Here is a 25,034-nt window from a genome sequence, read left to right as displayed (position 1 = left end):
TTAATTTTTATTAAAAAGTTATAAAATATTATTAATAAAACATTCCAATATATTAAATTAATAATGAGATGAAAGAAGTATTATTTTAAACAAAATCCCACTTATTTAATTGGGGGTGAGGAGAAATCGAACTGATCAACAAATCATTTTGATAATCTAGTTAGTTGAAACATTCAATTCGAATTTTACAAATAAAAATAAAATTTAATTATTTTATTGTATTTTCTACATTGTAGTTATTTTTTTGTACTTTTTTTAATTTTATCAAAAAATTAAATAAAATAACAAATGCAAAAAAGAAATTTAAAAAATAAGTAAAATAATTAAATCATTTTTTGATTTTAAAAAATAAGTTAGATAAATCACAAAATTTCATATTGAACTAGTTTGTGAGTGAACACAATGTTACTGTATTGATTCATAGTTTCCTAAAATTGGTTAAAATTAGTGGACAAGAACATTTTAATTTCCGTGCCCACACAATTTAACTCTATTACATTACATATAACATCTTAATTCTCGTGTCAAAAAGAAATAAAACAAAAATAATGGGACAATTATTAAAAATAAATAAAATAGAAAAAATTTAAAAAAATATAGACAATACAGTAACATAATTAACTTCAATCGAACTAGAGATGTTGTTAATCGTGGTATGTGCTGATTAATTTAAGTTTTTTTGTTCGACATGGATTTGAATTCAAATAGTGAAGACAATTATATCTATGGGAATAGAGTAGGTGTGTATGACACATTTCCCACATAACACGTTACTAGAAAAGTAGAAAATGTAGTAGTGCTTATTATAGTAATTTAAATCTTGACTTGAACCTAAAGTTAATGATCAAAATATATTTAAATTGGGGTATATGTAGTGTGAATATTTGATATTTTTTTTTATTTGTGGGTTTCGGATGGAGATGGAGTTGGTAGCTACATGGATGTGACTCGGACACATCATTTTAGGATTACAATGCTTTTATTATTTTGAATAAAATAACACATACTTTATTTTGTTGGATTTATATCTAATTCGATTTAACAATGGATTGTTGTTGCTGACTCACTAGCAAGCAACCCACTCGACACAGATTGAAATTTTATAATTTTGAGGTTGGTATAAACCCAACGCTGAGATTTTTTATTTGGACGCAACATTTTAGTTTTTTAATAAAATGTTTAATTTTGTATCAAAAAATTAAAATGTTTAATTTACTCGATTATTTGTTCTTAACTAAACCGTTGAGTCGTTGACTAATAGGAATAGCTTGAAAAGGAGACAAAATTTGAGGATTCATTTCTTATCGAGGAAGAAACTAATCGGAATCATACTAGGTAAGTTTGATACTGTGAATTTGGGAAAGCTATAACACTATTTATTCGTTTAATTACTATATCAAACCTTTACTAGCATTTTTAATTACAATCCATATATGTCGTGTGTATTTTTTTTTTAAATACTATGTATTGAATGGAAAAATAATATAAGTAATAATTTGACCATTACTTTTACATATTAAAGATCAATCCTATCCATATTATTTTATTGAGTCAGTCATCCGTTAGAGACTTCGAGTCATTCCTCATATAAAAAAATGAATAAACTTCAAAGAAAAGAATACTTCAAAAGACTAATTCGTTAAAATTCACTTCTAATATTAACTAGTATGCCCGCTCGTGCGATGCACGATTGATATTGAAAGTAAACGATATTTTAAATAAATAAATAAATATACATATTAAATATAAACAAATGTAAGCATGGATCTCAATCAAAAATATTAAAGTTTTGAACGACACAATCTCAATAAATACATGAATCTTAAAATATTTGAATTTTTAATTTTTGAAATACCAATTAATTATTTATAATTGATATTGTGCATAAATATATAAATCATCAAATATCAAAAGCAAGTAAATGATAATGAGCATCATTATGTATCATATAATATTCTAAGATGTACATAACTATTTATTTGCATATAGTTTAATATATTTTTGAATGAATATTTAAATCATATTTATACGGTCATTTTGTTTGAATATAAATTTTAAAATATAGTTCTTTTGCACATCCAAATAATTAATTTTGCTGAAAAGATGAGATTTATTTTTATAAATAAAACTAATTAATTTATTAAGTTAAAGAGTTCTAAAATGAACAAATATAAGTTTAATCTTTTTAGTTGCATAAATATTAAAAATGGTATCTAATAAAAATATAAAAATAAAATAAAATAATATAGAAAAAGGAGTCAAATAGAAAAAAGATAAACGTGACATTCAAAAGAATGGATTTAGGAGAGAGGAGAGAAAAGAGAAAAAATAATTTTGTGACTATAAACGATAATAACTTATTTATTTTAGAATTAATTTTTATAATTTTTATATCAAATTAAAGATCTTTTCTTTATCTTTAGTTTAACATCTATATTGAATATATTTTTATAAGTCAAAATTGATGATTTTTAAAAGAGAAACAAAAAAAAAGTGAAGAGAGAGAAATTTTGGTGGAAAAAAGTTTACGTTAAACTCATGTTTTATATATTATATAGATGTCTGTTTAAAGTTCTAGAAAAATATTAATCTGTTTACTAGATTGTGATCACTTCAACTATAGAAGTATAACTATTTGACCGGCCTTAACTATCCATCATATATAATATATGTATTTTTTTTAGCAAATCATCACAAGATTAAATACAATTATAAAACTATTGGAGCGTAGCTTGAGATTCACATTAAGTGACTTTGCAGCACCCTCGATTATTTCCATTGAGTTAGTATTAGATTATTTTTTAGAATAATTGACGAAAATTGAGGGAATTTAGAGTTCTTTTGAGCTTAAAATGAATTAGACTAACAATAAAAAAATGCATTATTTTTTCCTACAAATTTATGCATGAATTTATGTGGATGAAATCTAACCAAACCTTCATAAATAGACCTAGATGACTAATCGAGCCTAGCTATATCTAGAATGACTAATCAAACCTATATTTTCAAACTTAACTAGTACATATATGCACTTCATCATATTCACGTAGGAAATTACAGTGCTTGGATAGGAGGTAAGAATATTTTTCATTTATATTAGTTATTCTTACACACATATAAATAGATTTCACGCACACACACACACACACACACATGTATATTCGTGCCTTTTTCCAGAAATTGGGGCGTGACAGACTTATTGAGAATATGGAACTGAATACGAAATTATATTTATGTAAAGACAATCCGCCAAAGGTAGCCTTATTCACAAACATTTTCATGAGAAAAGGATATAAGAATAATAATTAAGCATAATGAAAGAGGAAGAAGAAAAAGCAAGTCTACTTGCAAAAAAGCCTACATGATTGAGATGGGAAACATCCCATATATTACAACATAAATTATGTAATCGAAATAAAAGGAACACAATTCACCAAAATTTCAGAAGTAACATTGAGAAACCTTCTATTTTTTTTTAAATGACGTTTGTTTTACTTTAACGATTTCAGAAGTTACTAACCTCGAACACTTCATCATGGTGTATCTAGTGATTTTTTTACTTAATACTGTACTCAATTTACATCGTAAAAGAACATAATCCCTACATCTACTTTAGCAAAATAAAATAAATATTAATTTCAAATACTTTTATTCTGAGTATCCTTATTTCTATTTGATAGTATAAAATAATTTCGAACCGAAAATTTATTAATTCCAAACAAACCAAATACCTACTAAATCTAACTTTAGTTATCAATCTAATCTTCCCAAAATACCCAAGATGAAAAAGTGCAACACCAATTAATTTAGATTTTTATATGGTATTGCAGAAATATCTCACTCGTGACTTCAACATCGTGGGACCATAGAAGACGAGAATTCCATGCCCAAACCTAAATTTGACTACTTCCTTGGAACTATTTACCCCAATAATCGATTAATCAGACCAAACTTGAATCTCTTCCCACGCCAAACCACAAACTTAAAGAAAATCAGTATATGATATTATGAATTCCCTTTCAACTATCAAATTGTGGTCAATTTCAACATCACAGAAAAAATATAGTCAGGCAGACATACATAACAGATAAATAATTAGTATCAGTCTAGCAACATTTCTTTTTTTACAAATGAACAACTAAACTTAAACAGAGAGTGTTTGATTTGATGGATGAGATATACAAGATTGATAAGATTAATATGATTTGAGGATAATTAATTAATTAATTCAACTTTAGGGTGATAAATAATCATCCAATTGATTGATTAGAGTGTCGGTCAAATTATCCATCAGTGGCTAATCATGCAAATTGAACATTTGATTAAGTTAAATTAATTTATCAATTATATCTTATCACTCAAATCAAACGCCTCATACATTATCGTGATGAAATGGACGAGAGCTATTAAAAGATTTAATTTTGGATTGCTCTCTCCCAAGTCCCAATTGGTTGTGCAATTGGGACATAAGAGTCGCAATTAATGAAGAACTAATTGAGTTGACTGGCCAGTAATAAAGCAAAGACTGTAAAAATTCTACAAGGTAGTCAAGGCTTCCACACGAGTATTTCTGACTTCTGAGGGTGCTTTCAGGATACTGTTTGTTACATTAAATTTCATTTTCAGGTGACAAACAATTACAAGAAAACGTTGAATCATTCAACTGATGTAGTAGCTGCATGTTTACTTTTAAAGCCATAATTTTAGAATTTTCAGATCATACCTGTCCGGATCTACCTCGTTTAAGACATGAAACACGACAGATTGGGTGGGTCCTGAGCTCAATATCTCCCAAACAACCTGCTGCTTCCAGATTAGGAGACCTGCATTTACATGCTACAAAATATTAGTACAACATAAGTGCTGATCAGCATAACATAGAACTAATATCATTTCTCTTGAACTCATAGAGCTGCCTGCAAACATCTGGTAGTTGATCTGTTTTAAAATACAAGAAGCTATAAGGCACTAATGTGAATGATATACCTGCGGCAGAAGTCAGACGAGAGTCACGAGACTGAAGATGGCCCGACAGATCACCCACATCTGAGTCCCGATTATATGCATCCAAGGTCACATTTGGTTGTTTGGGGCTATTTTAGTCTGCAATGGGCAAGATGAACAAAAACCAACATAACATAGTGCAGTAAAGGTGTTACTTTACAAGAGGAGCAAGTGTAGTCAAGTTCTCCCGTCTTTTATTGTACACTCAAAGCCAATTTACAACTTTGTTCAAGTTACATTAGACGTCAGAGTAGAAACAATAAAACACAAGCAAGATTTCTTAATACTCGCTAAAGCGGAATGATAACAACACAGACGTAAAAAACTACAACACAGCATTACAAAAGACCTTATCAACATTCTGGATCCTTTTTAACTCTCTCAGAAGTCACATCAATACTCCTCCGGCAATATGGGCAGTCTGCACAAGACCGAACCCAGGGATCCAAGCAACAAAAATGATACCTGTGCCCACATGGTAGACAAATCAGCTGATCTCCCACCAAGAAACTCTCCAGGCATATGCTACACTCCCTTGATGCCCTTGACACATGCTCTTCGTCACTTTCCTCTGTGACACAGAATACCTCGACCGGCAAGCAGCTCAGTGCCTCTTGAGTAAGTCCTGGAGGCCTCTTGTTCAGATGTTGGACAACTGAACCAGTGAAGGGAGCTGTTGCTGCAAGCCACTCCCTAGATATTTCTGTTTCCCAATCCCCAGCATCCACAAGTCTGAAATCATCCCCAATTGCAAAGTCACTACGTTGGCTATCAGATGAGTTCCTGTTACTCCGCCTATACAAAGAAACATAGTGGGGTTACTGAACTGAGGCGCGCCGAGGTTAGAACGTTCCGCGCGATTTTAAAAACTGTGAGTAAATCAATTTAATGGTGTGGGGTTACTAAATTAAATGACATGAAAGGCCCTTAAGAAGACTAACAATTTAAGATGTGAATGGGCTAGAATCTCAACCATAAATCAAAAGTTCCGTGTCCTTCCAAACAAAAATGTTCAGCAGAATAAGAGTTGTGGAGTAGAAGGAATAAGAAAATAATACGGAGAAAAAGTCCGGGAACATAATTATGCAATAGTAAGTTTTAATGACCAGTATGCAAAAAAAGTCATGAAGTTGATATTCATACCGGTTCATGCCAAATCTACTACTGACTAGCAGAATGAGTTCTACAGTTTACTTCAGTTGACATACAATTATGCTGGATAGGATCTGTGCAAAATGGTTAACGCACCAAAATGCTACCCTATTTCTTTTTTTTTTAGAGGGGGGGTGGGGGTAGTATTGAGTTTCAAACATTTGAACCAACCTGCTGCCGGAAAGAGTAACACCTCTCAGCCTTTGCAGAAGTCTTTCTCTAGCAAGCAGCACAGCTCCCGGAAGCCTGTCATTCCCACTTAATCTCAGCCTATCTCGTTCATTAACTTGAGGTTCAGGATGGATAACATTGCCTGGAGGAAACTGGTGGCTGCCTTCTTCAGGTCGAACCGATTCACGTTCCTGGCCATAATGAAAGGATATGAGATCACAGCGAATAATTCAGAAAGGTTTCTCCTTGAGAATATTTACAAGGTATATGGAAAATTTTAACAATTTCATCCAATGGGGCACATAAATAAAAAACCAACACTAAGGGGCATTGATAATATCCATATAGTAGTGACAAAATCAACTCTGAACTGCTATTGGAACAAAACAAATTTATATATCCCACAGCTTGTCACGCTAGACGAGATACCCACAGCCAGACTACTGTTTCAGCATATACTGAGTAAACATCTCACAGTATTAAATAAATATACAACAGAAAAAGATGCAAGCAGGAATTCCAAACTTAAGAATACCAGAACTGAGGGATCTTTGTTTTTTACTACAACATATATTTAACATTTTAGACCAAGAAATAGAGCGCTCTTAGTTATTAATCGACCATAAAGGAGGGAAAAAAAAAAAGGTAACAAAAGCCAAAACATAAATTTGCATTTGACTGGTGCGCATAGAGATTTGCGTGATAAGCATTTGGATACGGAGAAGAATACTAAATCTAAAGTACGTAGTGAAAACAAGAGCTGCCAATGCTACACCACGATCGATATATATTGTGAGGGTAGCTCCTTGCCACTACATTACTTTCAAAGATTATGATTATATGATATATAACATGCTAGCATCCGAACGAAACTAACAATTTTCGGCAGTACGACATTATAAAGAAAAGTGATACAAAAGAGAACAGATCGTGCATCAAGTTCCATCAAAGTAATACTCAATCTCACAGCTCTATGCTACTATCTCCAACCACAACATAATCCATAAACTCAGCCCCAATTGTTACATAAATTACAATCATCGTGGGAAAAAACAAAAATCCTCACCTGAGGCTGGTGAGAAGAGCGATGGAGCGAGGTCTGGCGCGAGTGATGAAGAGAGCGCCGCAACGGATTGCAGCCGTCGGGGTCGAGTCGATCTCGGCGACTGTGATTACCTCCGGCACTGTTGTTGTGACGGTGGCGGCGATTGATCCACAGAGGCGGCGGAGGAGAGCCCAAATCCGACCCGACGCCAAACGAATCCGAATGACGCCCAATTCGCGACCTCCGCTGGTAGAATAGCTCCGAAGCGCTCGTCATGCAAGTTCAATTAACGGCAGCAGCAGCAGCTTTCCAATCTCTTTCCTGCAAAAACAGTTATGGCAGTCGAAAATTGACAGAAAAAATCATATGAGCTAGGAGTGAGAAGTGTGAGAGAAATTAGTGAGATTTGAGAGAGGGAAATTTGGGGGAAATTTTGGGGGAGCGCGAAGGAGAGGAAAGTGCAAACATAATTAAACATAATTATCCATTTTGTCATAAGATTAGATGTTAAATGTATGACGTGGCCGCTCCTAATTCTTCAACAACTTTCCACTTTCTTCACTCCAAATTTTTTTATTATCAGCCTCACGCTTCATTATTGATGCAAGATAGTGGAAATTTATTAATCTTTAGCTATATAGAGAACGAATAATAATAAATAAAATTAATTTAAAAGGTAAAATTTAAAATTTAAAATAATATTTAAAAAAATGCTTTTTTTGAACGGTAAAAAAAATACTTTTTTATAAACATATGTCCACTTTTTCTTTTCTTTTTTCCTTTTTACCCACGTTAACTTTCATTTTTATTCTTTTTTCTTTTATTCACATAAATATATTCCTTAAGGCTGCGTTTACTTTGATGGATAAATTTATCCATGAAAATGATAACAAAAAATTATGCATTTGAATGTCTCCTTTATTTTTCAACATTTAACACAAACAAACGGGATGCTGACCATTTTTCTTTTATTATTTTCACTTCAAGGATAGATAATATTATCACACCAAAAATGAAGGGATAATATTATTCATCCTTGAAGTGAAAATAAGGAAGGGAAAATCTCTTTTAGTTAAATGTTGGAAAAAAAATAAGACATTCAAAAGCATAAATTTTTGTTATCCATCATTTATCATGGATAAATTTATCCATTAAAATAAACGCAGCCTAATTGTATAAATTAGATTAAAAATTCATATACTATCATCTTGAGTAAAGATAGTACTCCCTCATCCAATTTATAATGACACACTTTTCTTTTTAGTTTGTCCCATTGATAATGGTCTGTTTCATAAAAGGAAACCACATTCTCTTAGAAAAAAATTGTGGGCTCCACCATTTTATATCATTTTTACCTTTAAATCACTCTTCTTCTTAATAATCGTATCGAAAAGTAATGAGCTATTATCAATGGGACAGAGGGAATAATATATAAATTATATTTACTTAGTAAGCATTCAACAAATGTAATACGGTGAAAAATCCATCAATACACACACACACATTTATGTATTTGATGAGTACATAAATAATCCATACGATAAGAGATGATAGGATTCACTTGTAGTGTGCAGAAGATCGAGAGAGTGGTGAAGATGATGAAAAGTGGAGGAAAGGATGTTGTATTGCTAATAATGTGTATACAATGGCGGATGCTTTCCCTATTTATAGAAGTTTACAATGAGGGTAAATAAGTAAATTCACATATGGTACGGATCCTAAGTTAGTTAGGAAGATTTTTCGGTAAAAGTTGTCAATGGTTCGTACGTCCTCGACCCTGATCCAGCGCAGACACCCATCAGCTCTGGGTTTTCCTCTATGGGTGCGCCAGCTTCGTTCGATGAGGCGAGTTATCACTTTTCCAGTTTACCACAGCTCTGACATCCACTCTATGTTGTGCTCCTCTGGTCAGGTCAGTCCTGGCTTCTTCTATAACATAATTCCCTCGTTCTGGCTTGGAGGCTCCTACTACGCGTGTTTTTTACAAAGGATATCATTCAGAGTCTTTTTTGCTCATTCCATTCCAAGGCTGGAATCTTCATTGCTGTCTGATTTGTCTTATACATATTTTACTCCTCATCAGTATTATAGTACTATAATTTATATAATACTCCCTCCATCCTCTAAATAACTTTATATAGTAGGGGACGACCGGACGACACAAATTTTAAGAAAAAATTGTTAGGTGTATTGGTAGTGGAAAAAAATGTTAAACTAATATTGAAAGTGATGAAAAATGTGTTATAATTAGTATTAAAAATGGTGAAAGGTTGAAAAATAATACTACATTCGTCCGCAATATCGTTTCCACATTGTGGACAACACGAGTTTTAAGAAAAATGATGGACAATAGTAAATAGTAGTGGATATTGTAGTGAGTGGAGTTTGGGTCCTACTATTGTTGTGAGTGGAAGTTTGTGGATCCTACTTCTATAAATGTAAGTGGAAACGATATCACGGACGAATCAAAATGGAAAATGTGGAAACGATATCGCGGACAGAGGGAGTAAATAAAATATTTTTATTGGTGAGGTAATATCCCAAAATGAATAGAAAGTTATTTGGGGGCCGTCCCAAAAAGGAAATATAAGAAGTTATTTGGGGGGACAGATGAAGTATAATTTATTGCTCGGAGTATATAGATAAATTTTTATAAGTTTATTACATGTTAATAGAATAGTTATAAATATAACATTATATTATTTAAATTAAATCATTGTCATTAATTGTGCTATTATAAATTTGTTATTATTTACGCTATTAATACGTATCTTTTCATAAATTGCATATTAAAATAGCCAAAATATAAATTATTTACGGGTGGGTAGTCGTTAATTTTTTAATTTAATATATAAGTATTATGGTAGACCGTTACATTTTTTTATTTAATATATAAGTATAATGGTTGCCCGTAATCGTTTCTAAAATTAAATTATTGTGATAAATACATATAAAGTCAGCTATTAGTTATTCATTAATTTTCTTAATATATACGTGCATATTAATTTGCATATATTGAAAAAAAATCGAAGATAGAAGTTATTGACTACGATAACAGGTAATCGTCATTATTTATATATCTTATTATCATATTAAAGCAAAAATATCTTCCTTATTATTTACATTACGGAAATAGATTCATTGAATTGGGTGGAGAAAAGGTCATGTATTAAATAGAGTAACGGGGTAATAAAATACAACTTAATTAATAAAACGTTTTGTCTTAGGATCGACAAATTAAAAAAAATGTAGAACAATTATCACTCCTCTTTGAAAATAAAAGGTCACAAAAGACGCGAGCCATAAGGATTCATTAAAGTTTATGGGCCGAGTTATTTGTAAAAAGGATCTAAATTTTAAAATATACAAAAATAATACTTCATTCTTCAAGAAAAATAAATTTTAATTTGTCTTTTTCATCTATTCATAAAAATATGTCTTAACCATCATTAATGCATGACAAATTTTTCTGTCTTGATTTTTTGATTATCTATTGAGAACTGAATTCCATCTTCTTCCAACGATAGAATTTGACTTTCAAATTTTAGAAGCTAAGCATTAGAGGTACCCCTATCTCATACAGAGATGTTTCTAAAATAACCCATAATGTGTTTTTATCATCCTCTTCCAATTAATCCAATGGTAAAGATAAAAGTAAAAAAAACATATTGAATTAGGGATATGAAGTACCAATTTTATGGATTATTAGAGATTTGAATTGGAGAGTTGAATTTGATAAAAAAATAAATAAATAAAAATTGGAGAGTTGAATTAAGAAATTAAACTTAGTTGACTTGCTTCTTAATAAGTGCAATTCGAATTAATTTGTTGAATGCGTTTGATGTTAACGAGTTTATTCAAATTTAATTGAAAGTATACATTAAATTAAAAAATAAATTAGTTATCACAAAAAATGTTTTCATTAATTTCCTACTCAATTCCATGACTACGTGAATAACATTTGGGTCGAATAAAAGAAAAGGTTAAAAGATTTTTACGGCAATTACAAAAAGATCAAAATGTTGAATTTTTATTTTGGCAATCTGCCTCGCTCTTTTTGTCGACGTTTTGGAATTGCTTTCAAATATGAAATCATGAAAATTCCCGACATCAAGTTTTGTCACAATCCCTCAAAAAAAAAAAAAAGTCTTGTCGCAAAGATTTTGACGCAGAAACAAGCACTCTCCCGCCATTGATCCGCTTCAAGTTTTTCCCACATTGACAAGCTTTAGATTTTACCTTTATTAGTCGCCACAATCTTTGATACTAATTCTTACGACAAAACTCTTAAATCCTATGTATGCATAAACTTGATTGCCCAATTCAATCATGAAATACAGAGGGAAAAGGGTTTTGGGGTTGGAGTCAAACCTAACATTGCCGATTGTTTTCTTTCTGTGCTTCTGCTTCTTTCTTGCTGGTCTATTTGGATCCATCATCATATCTCAGGTGAAACCTTTTGTTTTGGTGCATTTTGCTTGTGGCCTCGTGGGTGTTCTTTCTGCGTATTCGTGTTTGTAGACGTCGATTTTTGTTTGCAGGATGTGAATAGGGGTGTATCCAGGCATAAATTGCTGCAAGATGTTGGATACGAACAAGGGAATTCAATGGTTCATGGTGAAAGTGGAGAGTCTTCCGTCACTTCTATCCCATTTCAGGTTCAATTTAAAATGATCGATTTGGTTTGTGCTTGGATGTTTCCGAAAAAGATAGATAACAATCAGTATAGTTCTTAGTGTTCGTAGTTACACATGATTAATGGTCAGGGAAGGAGTTGAAGTGGAGACAATGTCAAATAAATTTTTTCTTAATTTGATAGGTTACATAGACTGATCTATTCCCTTATGAAAGGGAAATTTGCTCCCAAGTGTTTCCGAGCTCAATTTCATGTTGATATAAACAACACCTCTAGTTAGAAGGTATATGAACTACTTTGGGGAAAAAGTCCATTACTTCTGTTTGGTTATTTTTTTTGAGCAATTAGTTTAAGGTCTGTGATTGTGAAAGAATGAGAAGTGGACTTTTGGTAATTTTCTATGGAAGATGAGATTTTAGTGAGATGGACAAATGCTGGACTTGGATATTCTCCTAAATGAAATTCATATGCTAGTGCAGATCCTGAGTTGGAGACCACGGGCTATCTATTATCCTGATTTTGCCTCAGATGAACAGTGCCAAAATATAATTGAACAGGCTAAGAGAAAGCTCAAACCATCATCTCTTGCTCTGCGCGAGGGAGAGACTGCTGAGAGCACAAAGGGTATTCGGACAAGGTATCTTCATTCAATATAGGGGATGCTTACTTTGTCTGATATATTAGATTGAGAAAACATTTGATGGAGTATTTGAGGGATTAGATGAACAAACAAGTTCAAAATTAACTAATCCATCAAAGTAAATGGAAGATTAGTTTTTAGATAATTTGGATAGTTTTTGGTCTATTCGTCATTATACTGGAAAATAAACAGTCAATTGCGTATGCCTGCTGCGTACTATGGTCATGTGACTTCACAAATCTGCGCAGTTGAAGAAACATGTTTCATGTGTCTTCTTACAAATCAATTTTGGAACATCAGCATTTTTATCTTCATTTACCGGAAGAGTGTTCAGCCTTGGCACTTTTCACAAACAAGATTCACTTCATTTATGGCTGTAGCAATGATCTCCTGAACTCTGGGAACTTCTAAAATCAGTTAAAAGTACTCGATGAGCAAATGAATCTCTCATCAATCAGAACTTTCTTTTGAGATGAAAGTACATATTCTTATGCTGCAGTCCCTTGTCTACATCTGTTTTATTTGGAATCCTGCCTCAGTTTTGCAATGTGTATTCTTGATTCATGTGTAAAAGAATGGTTTGAGGAGATTGTGACTCATATATGTTCAAAGATCTACTCTTTTTTATTTATTTATTTTCTGTAACAAGGCAGTGGACATGTATCATGGACCTTTGCTTCTAATTCTAAATAAGCTCTACATGTAAACTAAATAACGTGAAAGTGTGCGGCATTAGCTACAGTCAAAAACTTGAATTTGGATAATATGAGACATTGAGTATTTTAATAGCTCACGTGTTCTATCTTAAGAACGGAATCTACTTATTCACACAACTTATAACTATTGCACTTATATATGCTTGTTATGTTCACAGTTCCGGCGCATTCCTTAGTGCATCAGAAGACAGTACAGGAAGTTTGGAATTTGTTGAGGAGAAAATTGCTAGAGCAACTATGTTACCAAGGAGCCATGGGGAGGCAAGTTACCTACTTTTCATTATGCCAAGCAGTTTTCCTAATGCTCTAAATTTCAAAAGCATGAAAAGTCAATTGGTCTCTTGCTTGTAAGACTTCAAAAAAATTAAAATTCTCTGTGTGGACTACTGACAAATCATTAGTTTTATGTGATGGAAAAGTACAATATTACTTCTACAAGTTGCTCATGGATCAAGAATCATTCTAAAAAAGCACTGCAATCATCAATTATGAAGTTTGGCATTAGGAAGTACAGCATTATGTATGCCTAATTTCTTTGACTATAAAGTTGAAAGAATAAGTTTTCTATTACAGGTCATTTCTGAGATAGTCGCATATCACCATATTGCAGGCTTTCAATGTTCTGCGTTATGAAGTGGATCAAAGATATGTATCTCACTATGATGCATTTAACCCAGCAGAGTATGGCCCACTGAAGAGCCAACGGGTAAGCAGTGTCTAATCCGAGTTATCACTTTATGATAATTAGCGAGTCTTGAATCAATATGGTGAATCCTGACATTCATATGGATCATCATACTTTTTGTGAAAGAATTTTGTAACTTCCCCAGGGTGTTTTATCAAATACCACCAGATAGGTATCCTTCATGTGTATAAGAGTTTGGAAAAATGTCATGGTTCACACACAAGCTATGTTTTAGAATGCCATTTTCTTTATATTATCAGCTGAACTAACTCGTACGTATATCTGATGTAGAGATTTGGAAGCTATTGATCTTAAATCTCGAACAACAATATTGAATGGCTTGTTTATGATAATTTCAAATTATAATTTTTGGATTTATCGCCCAATAAATCACCACTTTTGTCCCATTTTGCAATTTTGACACCACTTTTGAAACTTTCAAGCACCTTTTGATTAGTAAAGCTTTCAACGCCCCTAACTTTTTCTCCTAGGGACAAATTTTGTCCCTGAAATGGTGTTGTGCCAACACTTATATGTGAAATTGGTACAAATCGAAAAGTGGGGTCATTATTGAAACATTTCAAAGGTGATGTATAAATTGCAAAATAGGTCAAAAGTGGTTTATTTGGAAATTAACCCTAGATTTTATATCAATTGATAACTTTGCTTTGAACTTTTATGAGATCAATTAGGCGGAATTCTTCCCCCCCCCCCCTAAAAAGAAGTAATCTACTTTGACTCATGAAAGTTTGAGTTCTCTCTTCAAATTCCCTCTTTAGACGCAACTCAGAGACGGAAAGAAATGCAGCGGAACAATTTTAACTAAATGAATTCTATATGTGAATGGACAGCAGTTGCTATGTGGTAGATATGAACGGTATACATTGTTTATAATTGCTCTAGAAACTAATTCACTCTGTCTTCAGGTTGCTTCCTTCTTATTATACTTGAGTGATGTCGAAGAAGGTGGAGAAACCATGTTCCCGTTTGAGGTATAGCAACATCCTCATTCTTCTCTCATTTTTTGTAACATTTGCTTTTCTGATATAACTGATGAGATGACTCCTGATCGCAGAATGGATTAAACATGAATCAAGGATATGATTACCAGAGCTGCATAGGTTTGAAGGTGAGGCCAAGACGAGGAGATGGCCTTCTGTTCTATTCCCTATACCCAAACGGAACAATAGATCCGGTAATGGCATGCTTCCACATATGATCTATTCTTGATGTGATTGGAATTCGGTAAATTGAAAAAACAACAGAACGTATATAACTTAGGTTCGACAAAGAAATGTGTCATGGATGCAATTCTTGTAATTTCCTATCTTTAGATGTATATATACTTTTCTGACACGCAGTTTTGTGGTGGCGACTTGCAGACCTCGCTTCATGGAAGCTGCCCTGTTGTGAAGGGGGAAAAGTGGGTGGCAACGAAATGGATCAGAGACAAAGAAAAAGGGTCATCTTTGTAATTTGCTTGTTTTTAATCCAACCATTCAGCTAAATAAAAGCCTTATGTGATGATGTTGATGTTGTGACTTGAAACTTGATCATTATTTGATGATCTTGGAATTGGATATTTAGCCTTAAAACTTGGCTAAAATTAACTTATCAGCTTAAAATTAAAATTAAAATTGAAAATGGATGAACACAACCGTATTTTTTAGTTGGAATGGCCCTAATGCTTCTCTATTTTAACTACTCCCATGTATAGGCTTGTTTTTCCTTTTTTTAGATGTCTCATTTATTTACATAGACTTATTTCTATAAAAAGTAATGTTTTTAAACTCATTTATTATTATATTTTTATTTAATTTTTTAATTTACTCTAATTTTAATTCATTATTAAATAATAAATATGAGCATAGTAGGAAGTTTATTTATATATTTTCATTTTCAATAATTTTTCTTAATACTTGTATAAATTCTAATCAATTTATTTATACGAGAAGAAGGGAGTAAAATTTTTAATTACTTTAGATATGGAGTCATTCATATTAAATACCTCCAATCTGATTCATTTATTAATGTGTACTATTTAAAAAGAGAATCTCTAATTTGAAATAAATTTCAATAATAATTTTTATAAATGGTTAATAGTGTATTATATCCCAAATTTTCAACGTTATCTACAAAATATCACGAACTTTTATTTTTTCCTAAAAAATTATGAATTTTTAGTTTTTTTCGTAAAATGTCATGCTATACAAAATTCGGTGACAAAAAGATGAATTATCTCGCTGAAAGAAATATTTTGGGGCCGTCATTATTGGAAAAAGTTAAAAGAGAAACCCCCATTGTTGGAAAAAGGAAAAAGTTAAAAGTTCGGTTTTTTTTTCACCATAAAATTTTATATAACGGGACATTTTATGGAAAAAACTAAAAATTTGGGGTTTTTTAGGGGAAAATAAAATAAAATTAAGATATTTTATAAAAAACGTTGAAAGTTTGAGGCATAAAACACTATTAACCATTTTATAAATTAAGGCGAAATTTATGTCATAATTTATGCAAAATTTAAAATTAACATGTGAAGTTTAAATTAGAGTGCTTTTATTTTGAGGATTTTATCTTTATACTATATTTATCAGCAACCATCCAACCACCCAACCATCTTCAAATTTTCAATATTTAATTAATTTCTCTCTCTTCCACATCACTATATTTATCCCAACCCAACCACCTCTATTTTTGTTGATTTATCAATGACCACCCCAACCACAACATTATATATAATTTTATTATTATTATTTTTAATCGTAATAATTTTAATAATATTAAATATAAATTAAAATATTAAAAAAATTAAAAGAAAAAAAACTAATAAAAATTTAAATTACAACAAACTAAAAATATAAATTACAACAATGCAAACTCGAGAAAGAAAAAAATAATACATACTAAGCATTTAATTATCATCGCCAAACTTTTGCCAAATATGTTCGATCAAGTCATTTTTAAGAGCATTGTGAGCTTCCCTGTTACGAAGTTGTGTCATGTTCCTCATATAGCTTTCTAGACTTGTAATCCGTTCCGTGGAAAATTCAAAATTAGGATCATCATTAGTTTCAACATCTCCACTTTGGCTATTAAACCTTCTAACTTCCATAAATTATGTTGGATCACATTAATTTAAGTAAGTATGTGGCTCGTCTTCCACTATCATATTGTGCATAATGATGCAAGCAAGCATTACTTTTCTCATCATATCACGATCCCACATGAGACATGGTCGTTTGGTAAAATTGAAACGAGCTTGTAAAACTCCAAATGTTCGCTCAACATTTTTTCGAGCAGCCTCTTGATGTTGCGCAAACAGTTGATGTTTTCGAGTTTGTGGATCATTAACAGATTTGACAAATGCTGCCCATGAAGGATATATACCATCAGTGAGATAATATCTCATATCTTTTTCATGGTCATTTATCACATAACTAACCTTTGGTGCTCGACCTTCCAATATATCTGAGAAAACAGGCGATTGGTAAAGCACGTTGATATCATTTCTCGAACCTGGAGTTTCAAAAAATGCGTGCCAGATCCATAAGTCTTGGGATGCAACTGCTTCCAAGATTATTGTTGTCTTACCGCTTCTTCCTGTATATTGGTTAGCTCATGCAGTAGGGCAATTTTTTCATTCCCAATGCATGCAATTAATACTACCAAGCATACCAAGAAAATCGCGTTGAGCACCAACATACAATAGATAAGCAAGATCTTCTTCGGTTGGCCTTCTGAGGTACTCCCCACCAAAGTTGTGAACTACACATTGCACGAATTTTTCAATTGATTTTCTTATAGTTTGTGCGCTCATTCTAATGTATTCATCGTGCAAGTCTGCTCCTATTCCGTATGCCAATACTCTCATTGCTGCAATACATTTTTGAATCGAAGACATACCTAAACGACCAGTCGCATCACGTTTTTGTTGGAAAACCTATGGCAACGAGTTTGTTCATTATTCTTTCGAATAATGGCTTTCGCATGCGAAACCTTGTTCGGAAAACTTCAGGAATGTAGATTGGATCGTCTGAAAAGTATTGCTCGAACACACCTTCATGGCCTTGCTAACGACGACGTTCAATAAATCGTCGTGGTCCTCTATCAGTGTTGTTTGTAGGTTGTAAAGATATAGTTGGAATCTGAAAAGCCACGTCATCGATCATGGAGTCAATGCGTTGATTTTGTAATACATGGTTTTCATGCATTTCATCAAATTCGGTGTAATCGAAGGGATCAAAGCTAGGACTAGAATCATCAAAGTTTTCATTTGATGCCATGTTAGAAATTGCTTAGTGGAGTAGTGGGAAAGCTTTGGTTGTGATGAGTTTAATTACTTGTTACTACATATATATAGAAATTGCTAGCGGAGTAGTTATTGGAATCCAAGGTCATTCACGTGGAGTAGCTAGTGTCCAACCACAATAATTTCTTCTTTATGTTATATCCCACTATCATTTGTCCAATACCAATTAATAATTCAGTGGAATCTAAGATCATTCACGTGAAGTAGCTAATTATATGCTTTGTTTTAAGAGCCTTCATTGGGCTTTATTAAATGTGCTTCAATGTGATATTTTGAGCACACACCACTTGAACTTTAATGATTTTTGTATAATCAATAAGTAGGCGTTGACTACAGATAAGGATAAATTTGAATATTTTTTTGTTAAAAGTAAATTTGATTATTTAATTATTCATTGTTTGAAAATAATAAAATCAAATGACTGTGTTAAATCTTTAAGAGAAGAAAATCGAAACGAAACCCGAAACACATCAAGTTGCTCCTACACCCGATCTACAGGATTCTACTCTCCACTCGACCGTTGCAAACCGAAATATTAGCCCCCAATTGTAACGGATAGTTTCTTCCACACATATCACAATCACAGCAAAGAAATAACCAAGAACTAAAAACCAACACCCTTTTGCTGAAATTCCTTCACTCCAAAAACCCAAAAAACTGTCATCGTTTTTTTGTCTTTTCCAATTACTACCACCATTGATTCGTCCAAACATTTCCGTAATTACGTTTCTTGCTGCTGCCAATTTTCAATTTGATACTGAACAACTCTGATCGTCGAGAAAATTCGTTCGGTTTGTTACTGAATTGGAGATTTGGGGGAAAAGGAAATGGATCTTCGATGTATTGACATGGGTTGTGTTGAGAAAGAGAGCAGTCCGAAGGAGTCGAGGACGTCTGCTTCTAAGCTTGGAAAGGTGTTCTTTCTTCATTTCTATTGATAAACTGTTAATTCCTTTTCTCAAATTCAGGAATTGTTCGCTTTTCTCAAAAACTGTTAACATAAATAATGGAATTCTAGCCGGTTTCATTCAATTCTATGTTGAATTTGTTATGGACAAATTCTAAACTCTTGCATATCTGTTTTTGTACTATTCATACTTGTAGAAGTGACCTTCAATTTTGCACAAGTAATGTTTGAAAATATATGTATTTGCAAATTCTTGTTCTTCTATTGCCATGCCATGTGGGATTTATGCAAAGAAGCGACGATTCATGTTTCAAATCGTACAAGTTTGGTTCCTCTTGCAACCTTAGCTTCTCGAATTTGTAAATTATTAACAAATAGAATGATAATCGGTGTTTAGTTAAGCTGCTTAGGTAGTATTTGGACAGGCACTAGTTCATATGCATCTTTCACTAACATAGATTTCTTGGTTGTGTGGGATGGTAGAGGTTGTGTTGGTCAGTCTGCCACTTCTGCACTAGAGCTCTTGGTTTCTAACTGTATTTTGGTGTGTTTCAGAATAAAGTAAAGGATGCGATGCCGTCTAGCTCAAATGCATTGAACAAACTCACATCCCAAATCTCTAAGCCTCCTCGTCGTAAAACTTCTCCCCTTAATTGGTTCCCGCGGAAGAAGGTGGAACCTTATCTGAAGAGGAAAATAAAAATGCTTCAGGTATGCTTCATTGACTTATCTATTTGCTGCCAAGGTCTTTTCCATAGAGAAAGATAATATAAAGCTAATCCTTATCACAGGAAGTAGATGGTATGCATTTGACTCTCGATGAGACTCTAGGGGATTCAAATCCTCATTACTCGAGAGTGTTGAGAGAAAAGATTGCAATAAGAGAAGCTGCAGAGAAAGCAATGGAGGCTAGAAAGGCAGCAATGATGGAAGCATCTTGGTGTCGTATACTTCAGGCAGCCAGGTACGGTGTATATCTTTTGAGATGGATTTATATTGAATTTGTATTGTCTTTGATTTTAATATATATTATTTTCTTCAAAAAGGATTGAAAGTAAAGAAGCAGAAGAGCAGCTATCAAAAGCAGAACTTTCTGCTGCCGAAGCTTTTGAAGCTGCACGGGCAGTTGGGGTTATCATGAATGATGGTACACCGGATTCTGCACCGAACCATTATAAAATAGAAACAATATCTGGTAAAGGAGGATCTACCACCCATACGGTTTCAGCAACTTTTGAAACTGCATTTGCTGTTGATAAACAAGTAGCTGCTGCAGTTAAAACTGCTTTCGTTAAGCTTGCAAATTGCCACTCTATCAACAAAGACGAGTTTAAAGAGTTGTTGCACAAAATCAGTGAGAACCCTGATTCAGATGACTTATCAGCGGTCCTTTCGGAATGTGATGCTGGTTCAGACAAGGAAGCTGGATCCTGTAAGGATAGTTTGAAGAAGCAGAAGAAAAGACCAGAGTCGGATAAGTTTAATATGACTAATATTGTCGAGATGATGCTTGGTCGACTCAAATGCTTAAAAGAAGATGAACTGGCCTCTCTTGCAACCATAGTTGCAACAAGTGGCCTAAATGCTGCATTGGCTGAAACAGAAAACAGCTCGGCCATTCAAAACACAGAAAACAGCTCGGCTGTTCCCAAAGTCTCGAGGAGAACGTCTGTATGTGGGAGGACAACAAAGAGTTCAAGGGGGGCTGTCGATGCTGAAATTCCTAGCCTGGGCCAGTTTCTGGTTAAACGTTTGACAAGACTTGAAAGAGAGATATTAGAAGCCAAAAATGCCAGAAAAAATGAAGCTAGTGATGGAAGCAAACGGACTGATGATGAGAAGCTTCTTTCTGCCGATGATTCAAGTTCGAGGTCTAAAGGGACGATCAAGGATGATGGCACCATGGTTCCAGACTTGGGAAGTGTACTGACAAAGCATAAATCAAAACTTGAGAAAGAGATCGAAGAAGCAAGGACGAATGGTACATCATCAAGAGGAGTTCCCCGTGCTAAACAAGATGCTGTAGATGTTCCTAGTCTAGATAAATATTTGGTGAAACGCTTAACAAGACTTGAAATGGAGGTTCAAGAAGCTCGGAACAGAAACAGATTGGAGCCAACTGAAAAGTCGAGCACTCAGCCATCAGATGCTAAAAGTTCAGAAGATATCCCATTTAGTGCTTCCGAAGGCAAAGAGAATATAGACCTAAACAAGACTGAGAACCGCAAGAACTTGTCTCAGGAAGACTCGGACACCCTTTTGCCAGAAGATCAAAAGCGTAAGAGGAAAGAAGCACAAACTAGTTCAGGATCAGATCACATGTTGCGAAGAGAGGAGCGAAGTGCTGTTGGAGTTCAGAAGATTCAAAGAAAAGATGAAGAAAACGGTGCAAATTATGAGAGTCTAGACAAAGTTCTAGTAAAGCATGTCTCAAGACTGGAAAAGGAGAAATTGGAATATTGTGCAGATGAAAAAATGCAAATAAAACTGAAGCGCAAGGACACTGGTAGAGTATTGGAAAGCAGTTTGGACCAAGTTCTAGTCAAGCACAAGTCAAAGCTGGAAAAGGCAAAAATGGCTGCTGTTGAGCAACAAGAAGAGGATAGCACCAGGCATTCAGTTAGTCGTCGTGAAGCTAGGGAGCGAGAGATGCAGGCAGCGTGGGGAGGCATGAGCCTAGGAAACTCTATGCGCCCTCATGTCTCTAGGCTTCAAAGAGACAAGGTAAATCTCCATTTTGGTTGGTTTCTTCTTTCTCTTATTTGGCAGTAGCAGAATATACTAATTTGACTCTTTTTCCACATGTTGAGGCTGCTTGGCTTGAAGCCGAAGAAGAGGAGAGGAATAGCGAAGCAGCGCAAGGAGTGTGCGAGGTGCAGTCTTCCTGAAGTTTGTATGTAATAATGTGCAAGCATCAATTTTCCCCTTCTCTTCTTATTCTTTTTTCATACATGTATATTTATGTTGACTTAGCTGAATATCCAAGAGAATTGAAGCTTCTTTAAGTCTGCATGCTGTAGATAGTATGTTCATTATTTTGTGCAAGTAAAGAAGAAAGGTGATTTAGTGTGGTGCAATTCTTTATGTCTCATTATTTTGTGTGATGTTCAACTATCCGTGGCATATACATTAAAATCTCCACCATATATATATATATATATCTAGGTTTGTAAGAATACACACTTTCGTTATAGTAATGGAACCGACTTAAATATGAGCAACAAGACCTCAAATGAGAACTTCAGTTTCAAAACAATATTTCCTTTATGTGTTTGCTTATTATTATCAATTTAAAGTAATTTAACCTTCTGTTCAAAGATAAGACAAAAGGGTCGAATAAAGAAGTTCCTTCAAGTATTTTTGTAAGCATAAATTTATGTTAATTTTTTCTTTCAATTTTGGAAACAAGTAATTTTGTTACTTGAGCCGTGTGGAAAAAGTTGTTGACTATGTTGTCATAATAATTGTACAACAAACTCTTTACATAGTAGTATAAGACAAGAAGGGTCGATTACACAAGTTTCTTCCAAGGTTCAAATGAATTCTTCAAGTATCATTAAGTAGAAAAATATTTTGATTTTTCATCCAAGTTTCAAAACAAGTAAATTTTGTTATTTGAATGAAACGAAGTTGATTTGTGTGATGTTGAAAATAAAAGTATAGACAGTAGTAAAACAGAGAGAGTATGAATTTGATGGGGATAATATAAGTATGTTGAAAATCGAATATAATTGTAAAAAAAGAAGTATTAAAATGTTGGATTGAGTTAGGGTGGGTCCCTCCAGGGGCAGTGAGTTATGAAATCAAAGTAGAATAGAATCTCATCAACAACCTATGCTATGCACGTTCATCTTCAACTTCAAGTGTGGACCCCACCTCACCCTCCCTCCCTCCTTCCTCGTCTCGTCCTCGCACCAAGCGTGACTTTTACTTCATGGAAATGGAATTCCCAATTTTCCTATTTTGAATTTCTCTAATTAACATTGACTCCACTCACTGTCCCTACAAAACTCCACTCATTCTCTTCATCACATGCTTCCTTTTCCATTTCCATTCCCACCTTTTCATCCCCCCCTCTCTCTCTAGAACTAGAATGGCTGCTGTTCATTGTTTGCTCTCTCTCTTCCTTCCCATCCTCCTCTCCTTCTCCCCAGCTCTCTCCACCAACTCTGAAGGCAATTAATTATTCAACGCTTTCTTCAATTCCAATTCTCATGCTCGTGGTTCAATTCATGAAGATCCCACCCCATCATTCCCATGTTTTATCTTTGGTCTGAATAAAGCTTTATTCTACTATTCGCAGGAAACGCGCTGCATGCTTTGAGAAGCAGACTTTCAGACCCCACAAATGTTCTACAGAGTTGGGATCCAACTCTTGTGAATCCTTGTACTTGGTTTCATGTCACCTGCGATTCCGACAACCACGTTGTTCGCTTGTAATATTACTCTTCCTCTTTTATGTTTCTGTTTTTCAACTTGGATTTTAATCTGGCTTTTGATTCTAGGGACTTGGGCAATTCCAACATTACTGGGAGTTTGGGGCCGGAGCTAGGTCAACTCAGGCACCTGCAGTATTTGTAATACGCTTAACCCTTTAATTTAATTACTCTACTCTCTCTATTGTGTTTTTAATCTTCAAATTATTCTACTTGTTGTCTCCATAAAATTGTGCTGTGTAGTTAAAGATCCTAGTTTTAATGAATTCTTGAAAACATTGTGTCTTGATAAAGAGAGAAAATTGGGCATTGATTGCAGGGAACTTTATAAAAATAACATAGTTGGGAAAATCCCCAAGGAGTTGGGCAATTTGGGAAAGCTGATTAGCATGGATCTCTACGGAAACAAATTCCAAGGGAATATTCCCAAGTCCTTTGCCAACTTGAAGTCTCTTCGATTTTTGTGAGTATAGAAGATTGTAGTTGCTTGTGGATTCCAAATTCAAAAGTGCTCAACTTGTAACTGTTGTGCTGTGCAGAAGGTTAAATGATAACAAGCTAAGTGGATCAATACCGCGGGAACTCACCACTCTGTCCAGCCTCAAAGTCTTGTGAGTAAAATCGTTTGATGATGAGAATCATATCGACTTGGAATTGTCTTATGTTAAGTTCTTGAATGGCTGCAGTGATGTCTCAAATAATGATCTTTGTGGAACAATACCGGTTGATGGCCCGTTTGAGGCTTTTCCCATGGGAAGGTACTTACTTTGCCACTTCTCCCTTGTTAATATCCTTCCTTATTAAGGTATTAGAAGTTAGAACAAACATTTGAAGCATTTAGTACTAAAACTGCTCTCACCACAACTGATTATGACTCTGCAAATACCGATCCAAAAGGCCATAATTTTATCACTATTTAAAAATGGATTCAATCATAAACAAGGATACAAGAATCTCTGCTTTATATGTAATCCAGTGGTGGTGTGTCATTAATTGTATCTGTATTACCTCTGCATTGGAATTAAGCTGAATATTTGTGAGTGAAATTTGCAGTTTTGCTAACAACAGACTCAACGGGCCGGAGTTGAAGGGATTGGTGGCTTATGACTTTGGATGCTGAAGGGAGAGGAAGAAACATAACTTTGTGTAAGCTAAGGAAGATTATAGGAGAAAACAAAGTGGGTGTTTGCTTGGTTTTAAGTTAATGTTGCTGCTACAGCCTACATGTATTGCCTATTTGTAATACAAACTATATATTACAGCTTAAGTTATGGAGCAAAAATAGGTTAATAGAGAATTGGCTGTGTTTTATCCAGATTTTTGCAAATCTTCA

General features: G+C 33.7%; 4 protein-coding genes across 4 annotated transcripts; 3 read left to right on the top strand and 1 right to left on the bottom strand.

Annotated features, from left to right (window-relative positions):
- Positions 1 to 5,176: 5,176 nt before the first annotated feature.
- On the bottom strand, positions 5,177 to 7,977 carry LOC131005286 (probable E3 ubiquitin-protein ligase RHY1A). Its single transcript, XM_057932183.1, has 3 exons — positions 7,394 to 7,977; positions 6,328 to 6,518; positions 5,177 to 5,799 (listed from the first exon to the last, which is right to left on the bottom strand). Exons 1-3 carry the CDS (start codon positions 7,646 to 7,648, stop codon positions 5,358 to 5,360), a joined length of 888 nt encoding a protein of 295 aa, XP_057788166.1. The 5' UTR covers positions 7,649 to 7,977; the 3' UTR covers positions 5,177 to 5,357.
- Positions 7,978 to 11,398: 3,421 nt separating this feature from the next.
- LOC131005285 (probable prolyl 4-hydroxylase 9) lies at positions 11,399 to 15,663 on the top strand. Its single transcript, XM_057932182.1, has 8 exons — positions 11,399 to 11,821; positions 11,914 to 12,030; positions 12,488 to 12,645; positions 13,523 to 13,625; positions 13,975 to 14,070; positions 14,976 to 15,041; positions 15,125 to 15,244; positions 15,432 to 15,663. The coding sequence occupies exons 1-8, from the start codon at positions 11,702 to 11,704 to the stop codon at positions 15,522 to 15,524; spliced, it is 873 nt and encodes a 290-aa protein (XP_057788165.1). The 5' UTR covers positions 11,399 to 11,701; the 3' UTR covers positions 15,525 to 15,663.
- Positions 15,664 to 18,825: 3,162 nt separating this feature from the next.
- On the top strand, positions 18,826 to 22,342 carry LOC131005284 (uncharacterized). Its single transcript, XM_057932181.1, has 5 exons — positions 18,826 to 19,272; positions 19,821 to 19,976; positions 20,057 to 20,229; positions 20,312 to 21,989; positions 22,076 to 22,342. Exons 1-5 carry the CDS (start codon positions 19,186 to 19,188, stop codon positions 22,151 to 22,153), a joined length of 2,172 nt encoding a protein of 723 aa, XP_057788164.1. The 5' UTR covers positions 18,826 to 19,185; the 3' UTR covers positions 22,154 to 22,342.
- A 642-nt stretch (positions 22,343 to 22,984) lies between these two features.
- LOC131005283 (leucine-rich repeat protein 2-like) lies at positions 22,985 to 24,998 on the top strand. Its single transcript, XM_057932180.1, has 7 exons — positions 22,985 to 23,440; positions 23,569 to 23,701; positions 23,771 to 23,842; positions 24,021 to 24,164; positions 24,241 to 24,312; positions 24,388 to 24,459; positions 24,755 to 24,998. Exons 1-7 carry the CDS (start codon positions 23,359 to 23,361, stop codon positions 24,819 to 24,821), a joined length of 642 nt encoding a protein of 213 aa, XP_057788163.1. The 5' UTR covers positions 22,985 to 23,358; the 3' UTR covers positions 24,822 to 24,998.
- Positions 24,999 to 25,034: the final 36 nt, after the last annotated feature.

The sequence above is a fragment of the Salvia miltiorrhiza genome, chromosome 1, assembly GCF_028751815.1.
Source record: "Salvia miltiorrhiza cultivar Shanhuang (shh) chromosome 1, IMPLAD_Smil_shh, whole genome shotgun sequence".
NCBI lineage: Eukaryota > Viridiplantae > Streptophyta > Magnoliopsida > Lamiales > Lamiaceae > Salvia > Salvia miltiorrhiza.
Note: the sequence above shows the minus strand (reverse complement) of the source record. Positions and strands in the feature narration are given on the sequence as shown.

Excerpts from the sequence above, each read along its gene's own strand:
- LOC131005286 (XM_057932183.1), bottom strand. The coding sequence starts at position 7,648 with ATGACGAGCGCTTCGGAGCTATTCTACCAGCGGAGGTCGCGAATTGGG. Across the intron at positions 6,519-7,393 it reads GCTCTTCTCACCAGCCTCAG|GAACGTGAATCGGTTCGACC; the intron begins GTGAGGATTTTT and ends CATTATGGCCAG. Across the intron at positions 5,800-6,327 it reads GTTACTCTTTCCGGCAGCAG|GCGGAGTAACAGGAACTCAT; the intron begins GTTGGTTCAAAT and ends TTCTTTGTATAG.
- LOC131005285 (XM_057932182.1), top strand. The coding sequence starts at position 11,702 with ATGAAATACAGAGGGAAAAGGGTTTTGGGGTTGGAGTCAAACCTAACA. Across the intron at positions 11,822-11,913 it reads GATCCATCATCATATCTCAG|GATGTGAATAGGGGTGTATC; the intron begins GTGAAACCTTTT and ends TTTTGTTTGCAG. Across the intron at positions 14,071-14,975 it reads GCCCACTGAAGAGCCAACGG|GTTGCTTCCTTCTTATTATA; the intron begins GTAAGCAGTGTC and ends CTCTGTCTTCAG.
- LOC131005284 (XM_057932181.1), top strand. The coding sequence starts at position 19,186 with ATGGATCTTCGATGTATTGACATGGGTTGTGTTGAGAAAGAGAGCAGT. Across the intron at positions 19,273-19,820 it reads CTGCTTCTAAGCTTGGAAAG|AATAAAGTAAAGGATGCGAT; the intron begins GTGTTCTTTCTT and ends GGTGTGTTTCAG. Across the intron at positions 20,230-20,311 it reads CGTATACTTCAGGCAGCCAG|GATTGAAAGTAAAGAAGCAG; the intron begins GTACGGTGTATA and ends TTCTTCAAAAAG.
- LOC131005283 (XM_057932180.1), top strand. The coding sequence starts at position 23,359 with ATGGCTGCTGTTCATTGTTTGCTCTCTCTCTTCCTTCCCATCCTCCTC. Across the intron at positions 23,441-23,568 it reads TCTCTCCACCAACTCTGAAG|GAAACGCGCTGCATGCTTTG; the intron begins GCAATTAATTAT and ends TACTATTCGCAG. Across the intron at positions 23,843-24,020 it reads CTCAGGCACCTGCAGTATTT|GGAACTTTATAAAAATAACA; the intron begins GTAATACGCTTA and ends CATTGATTGCAG.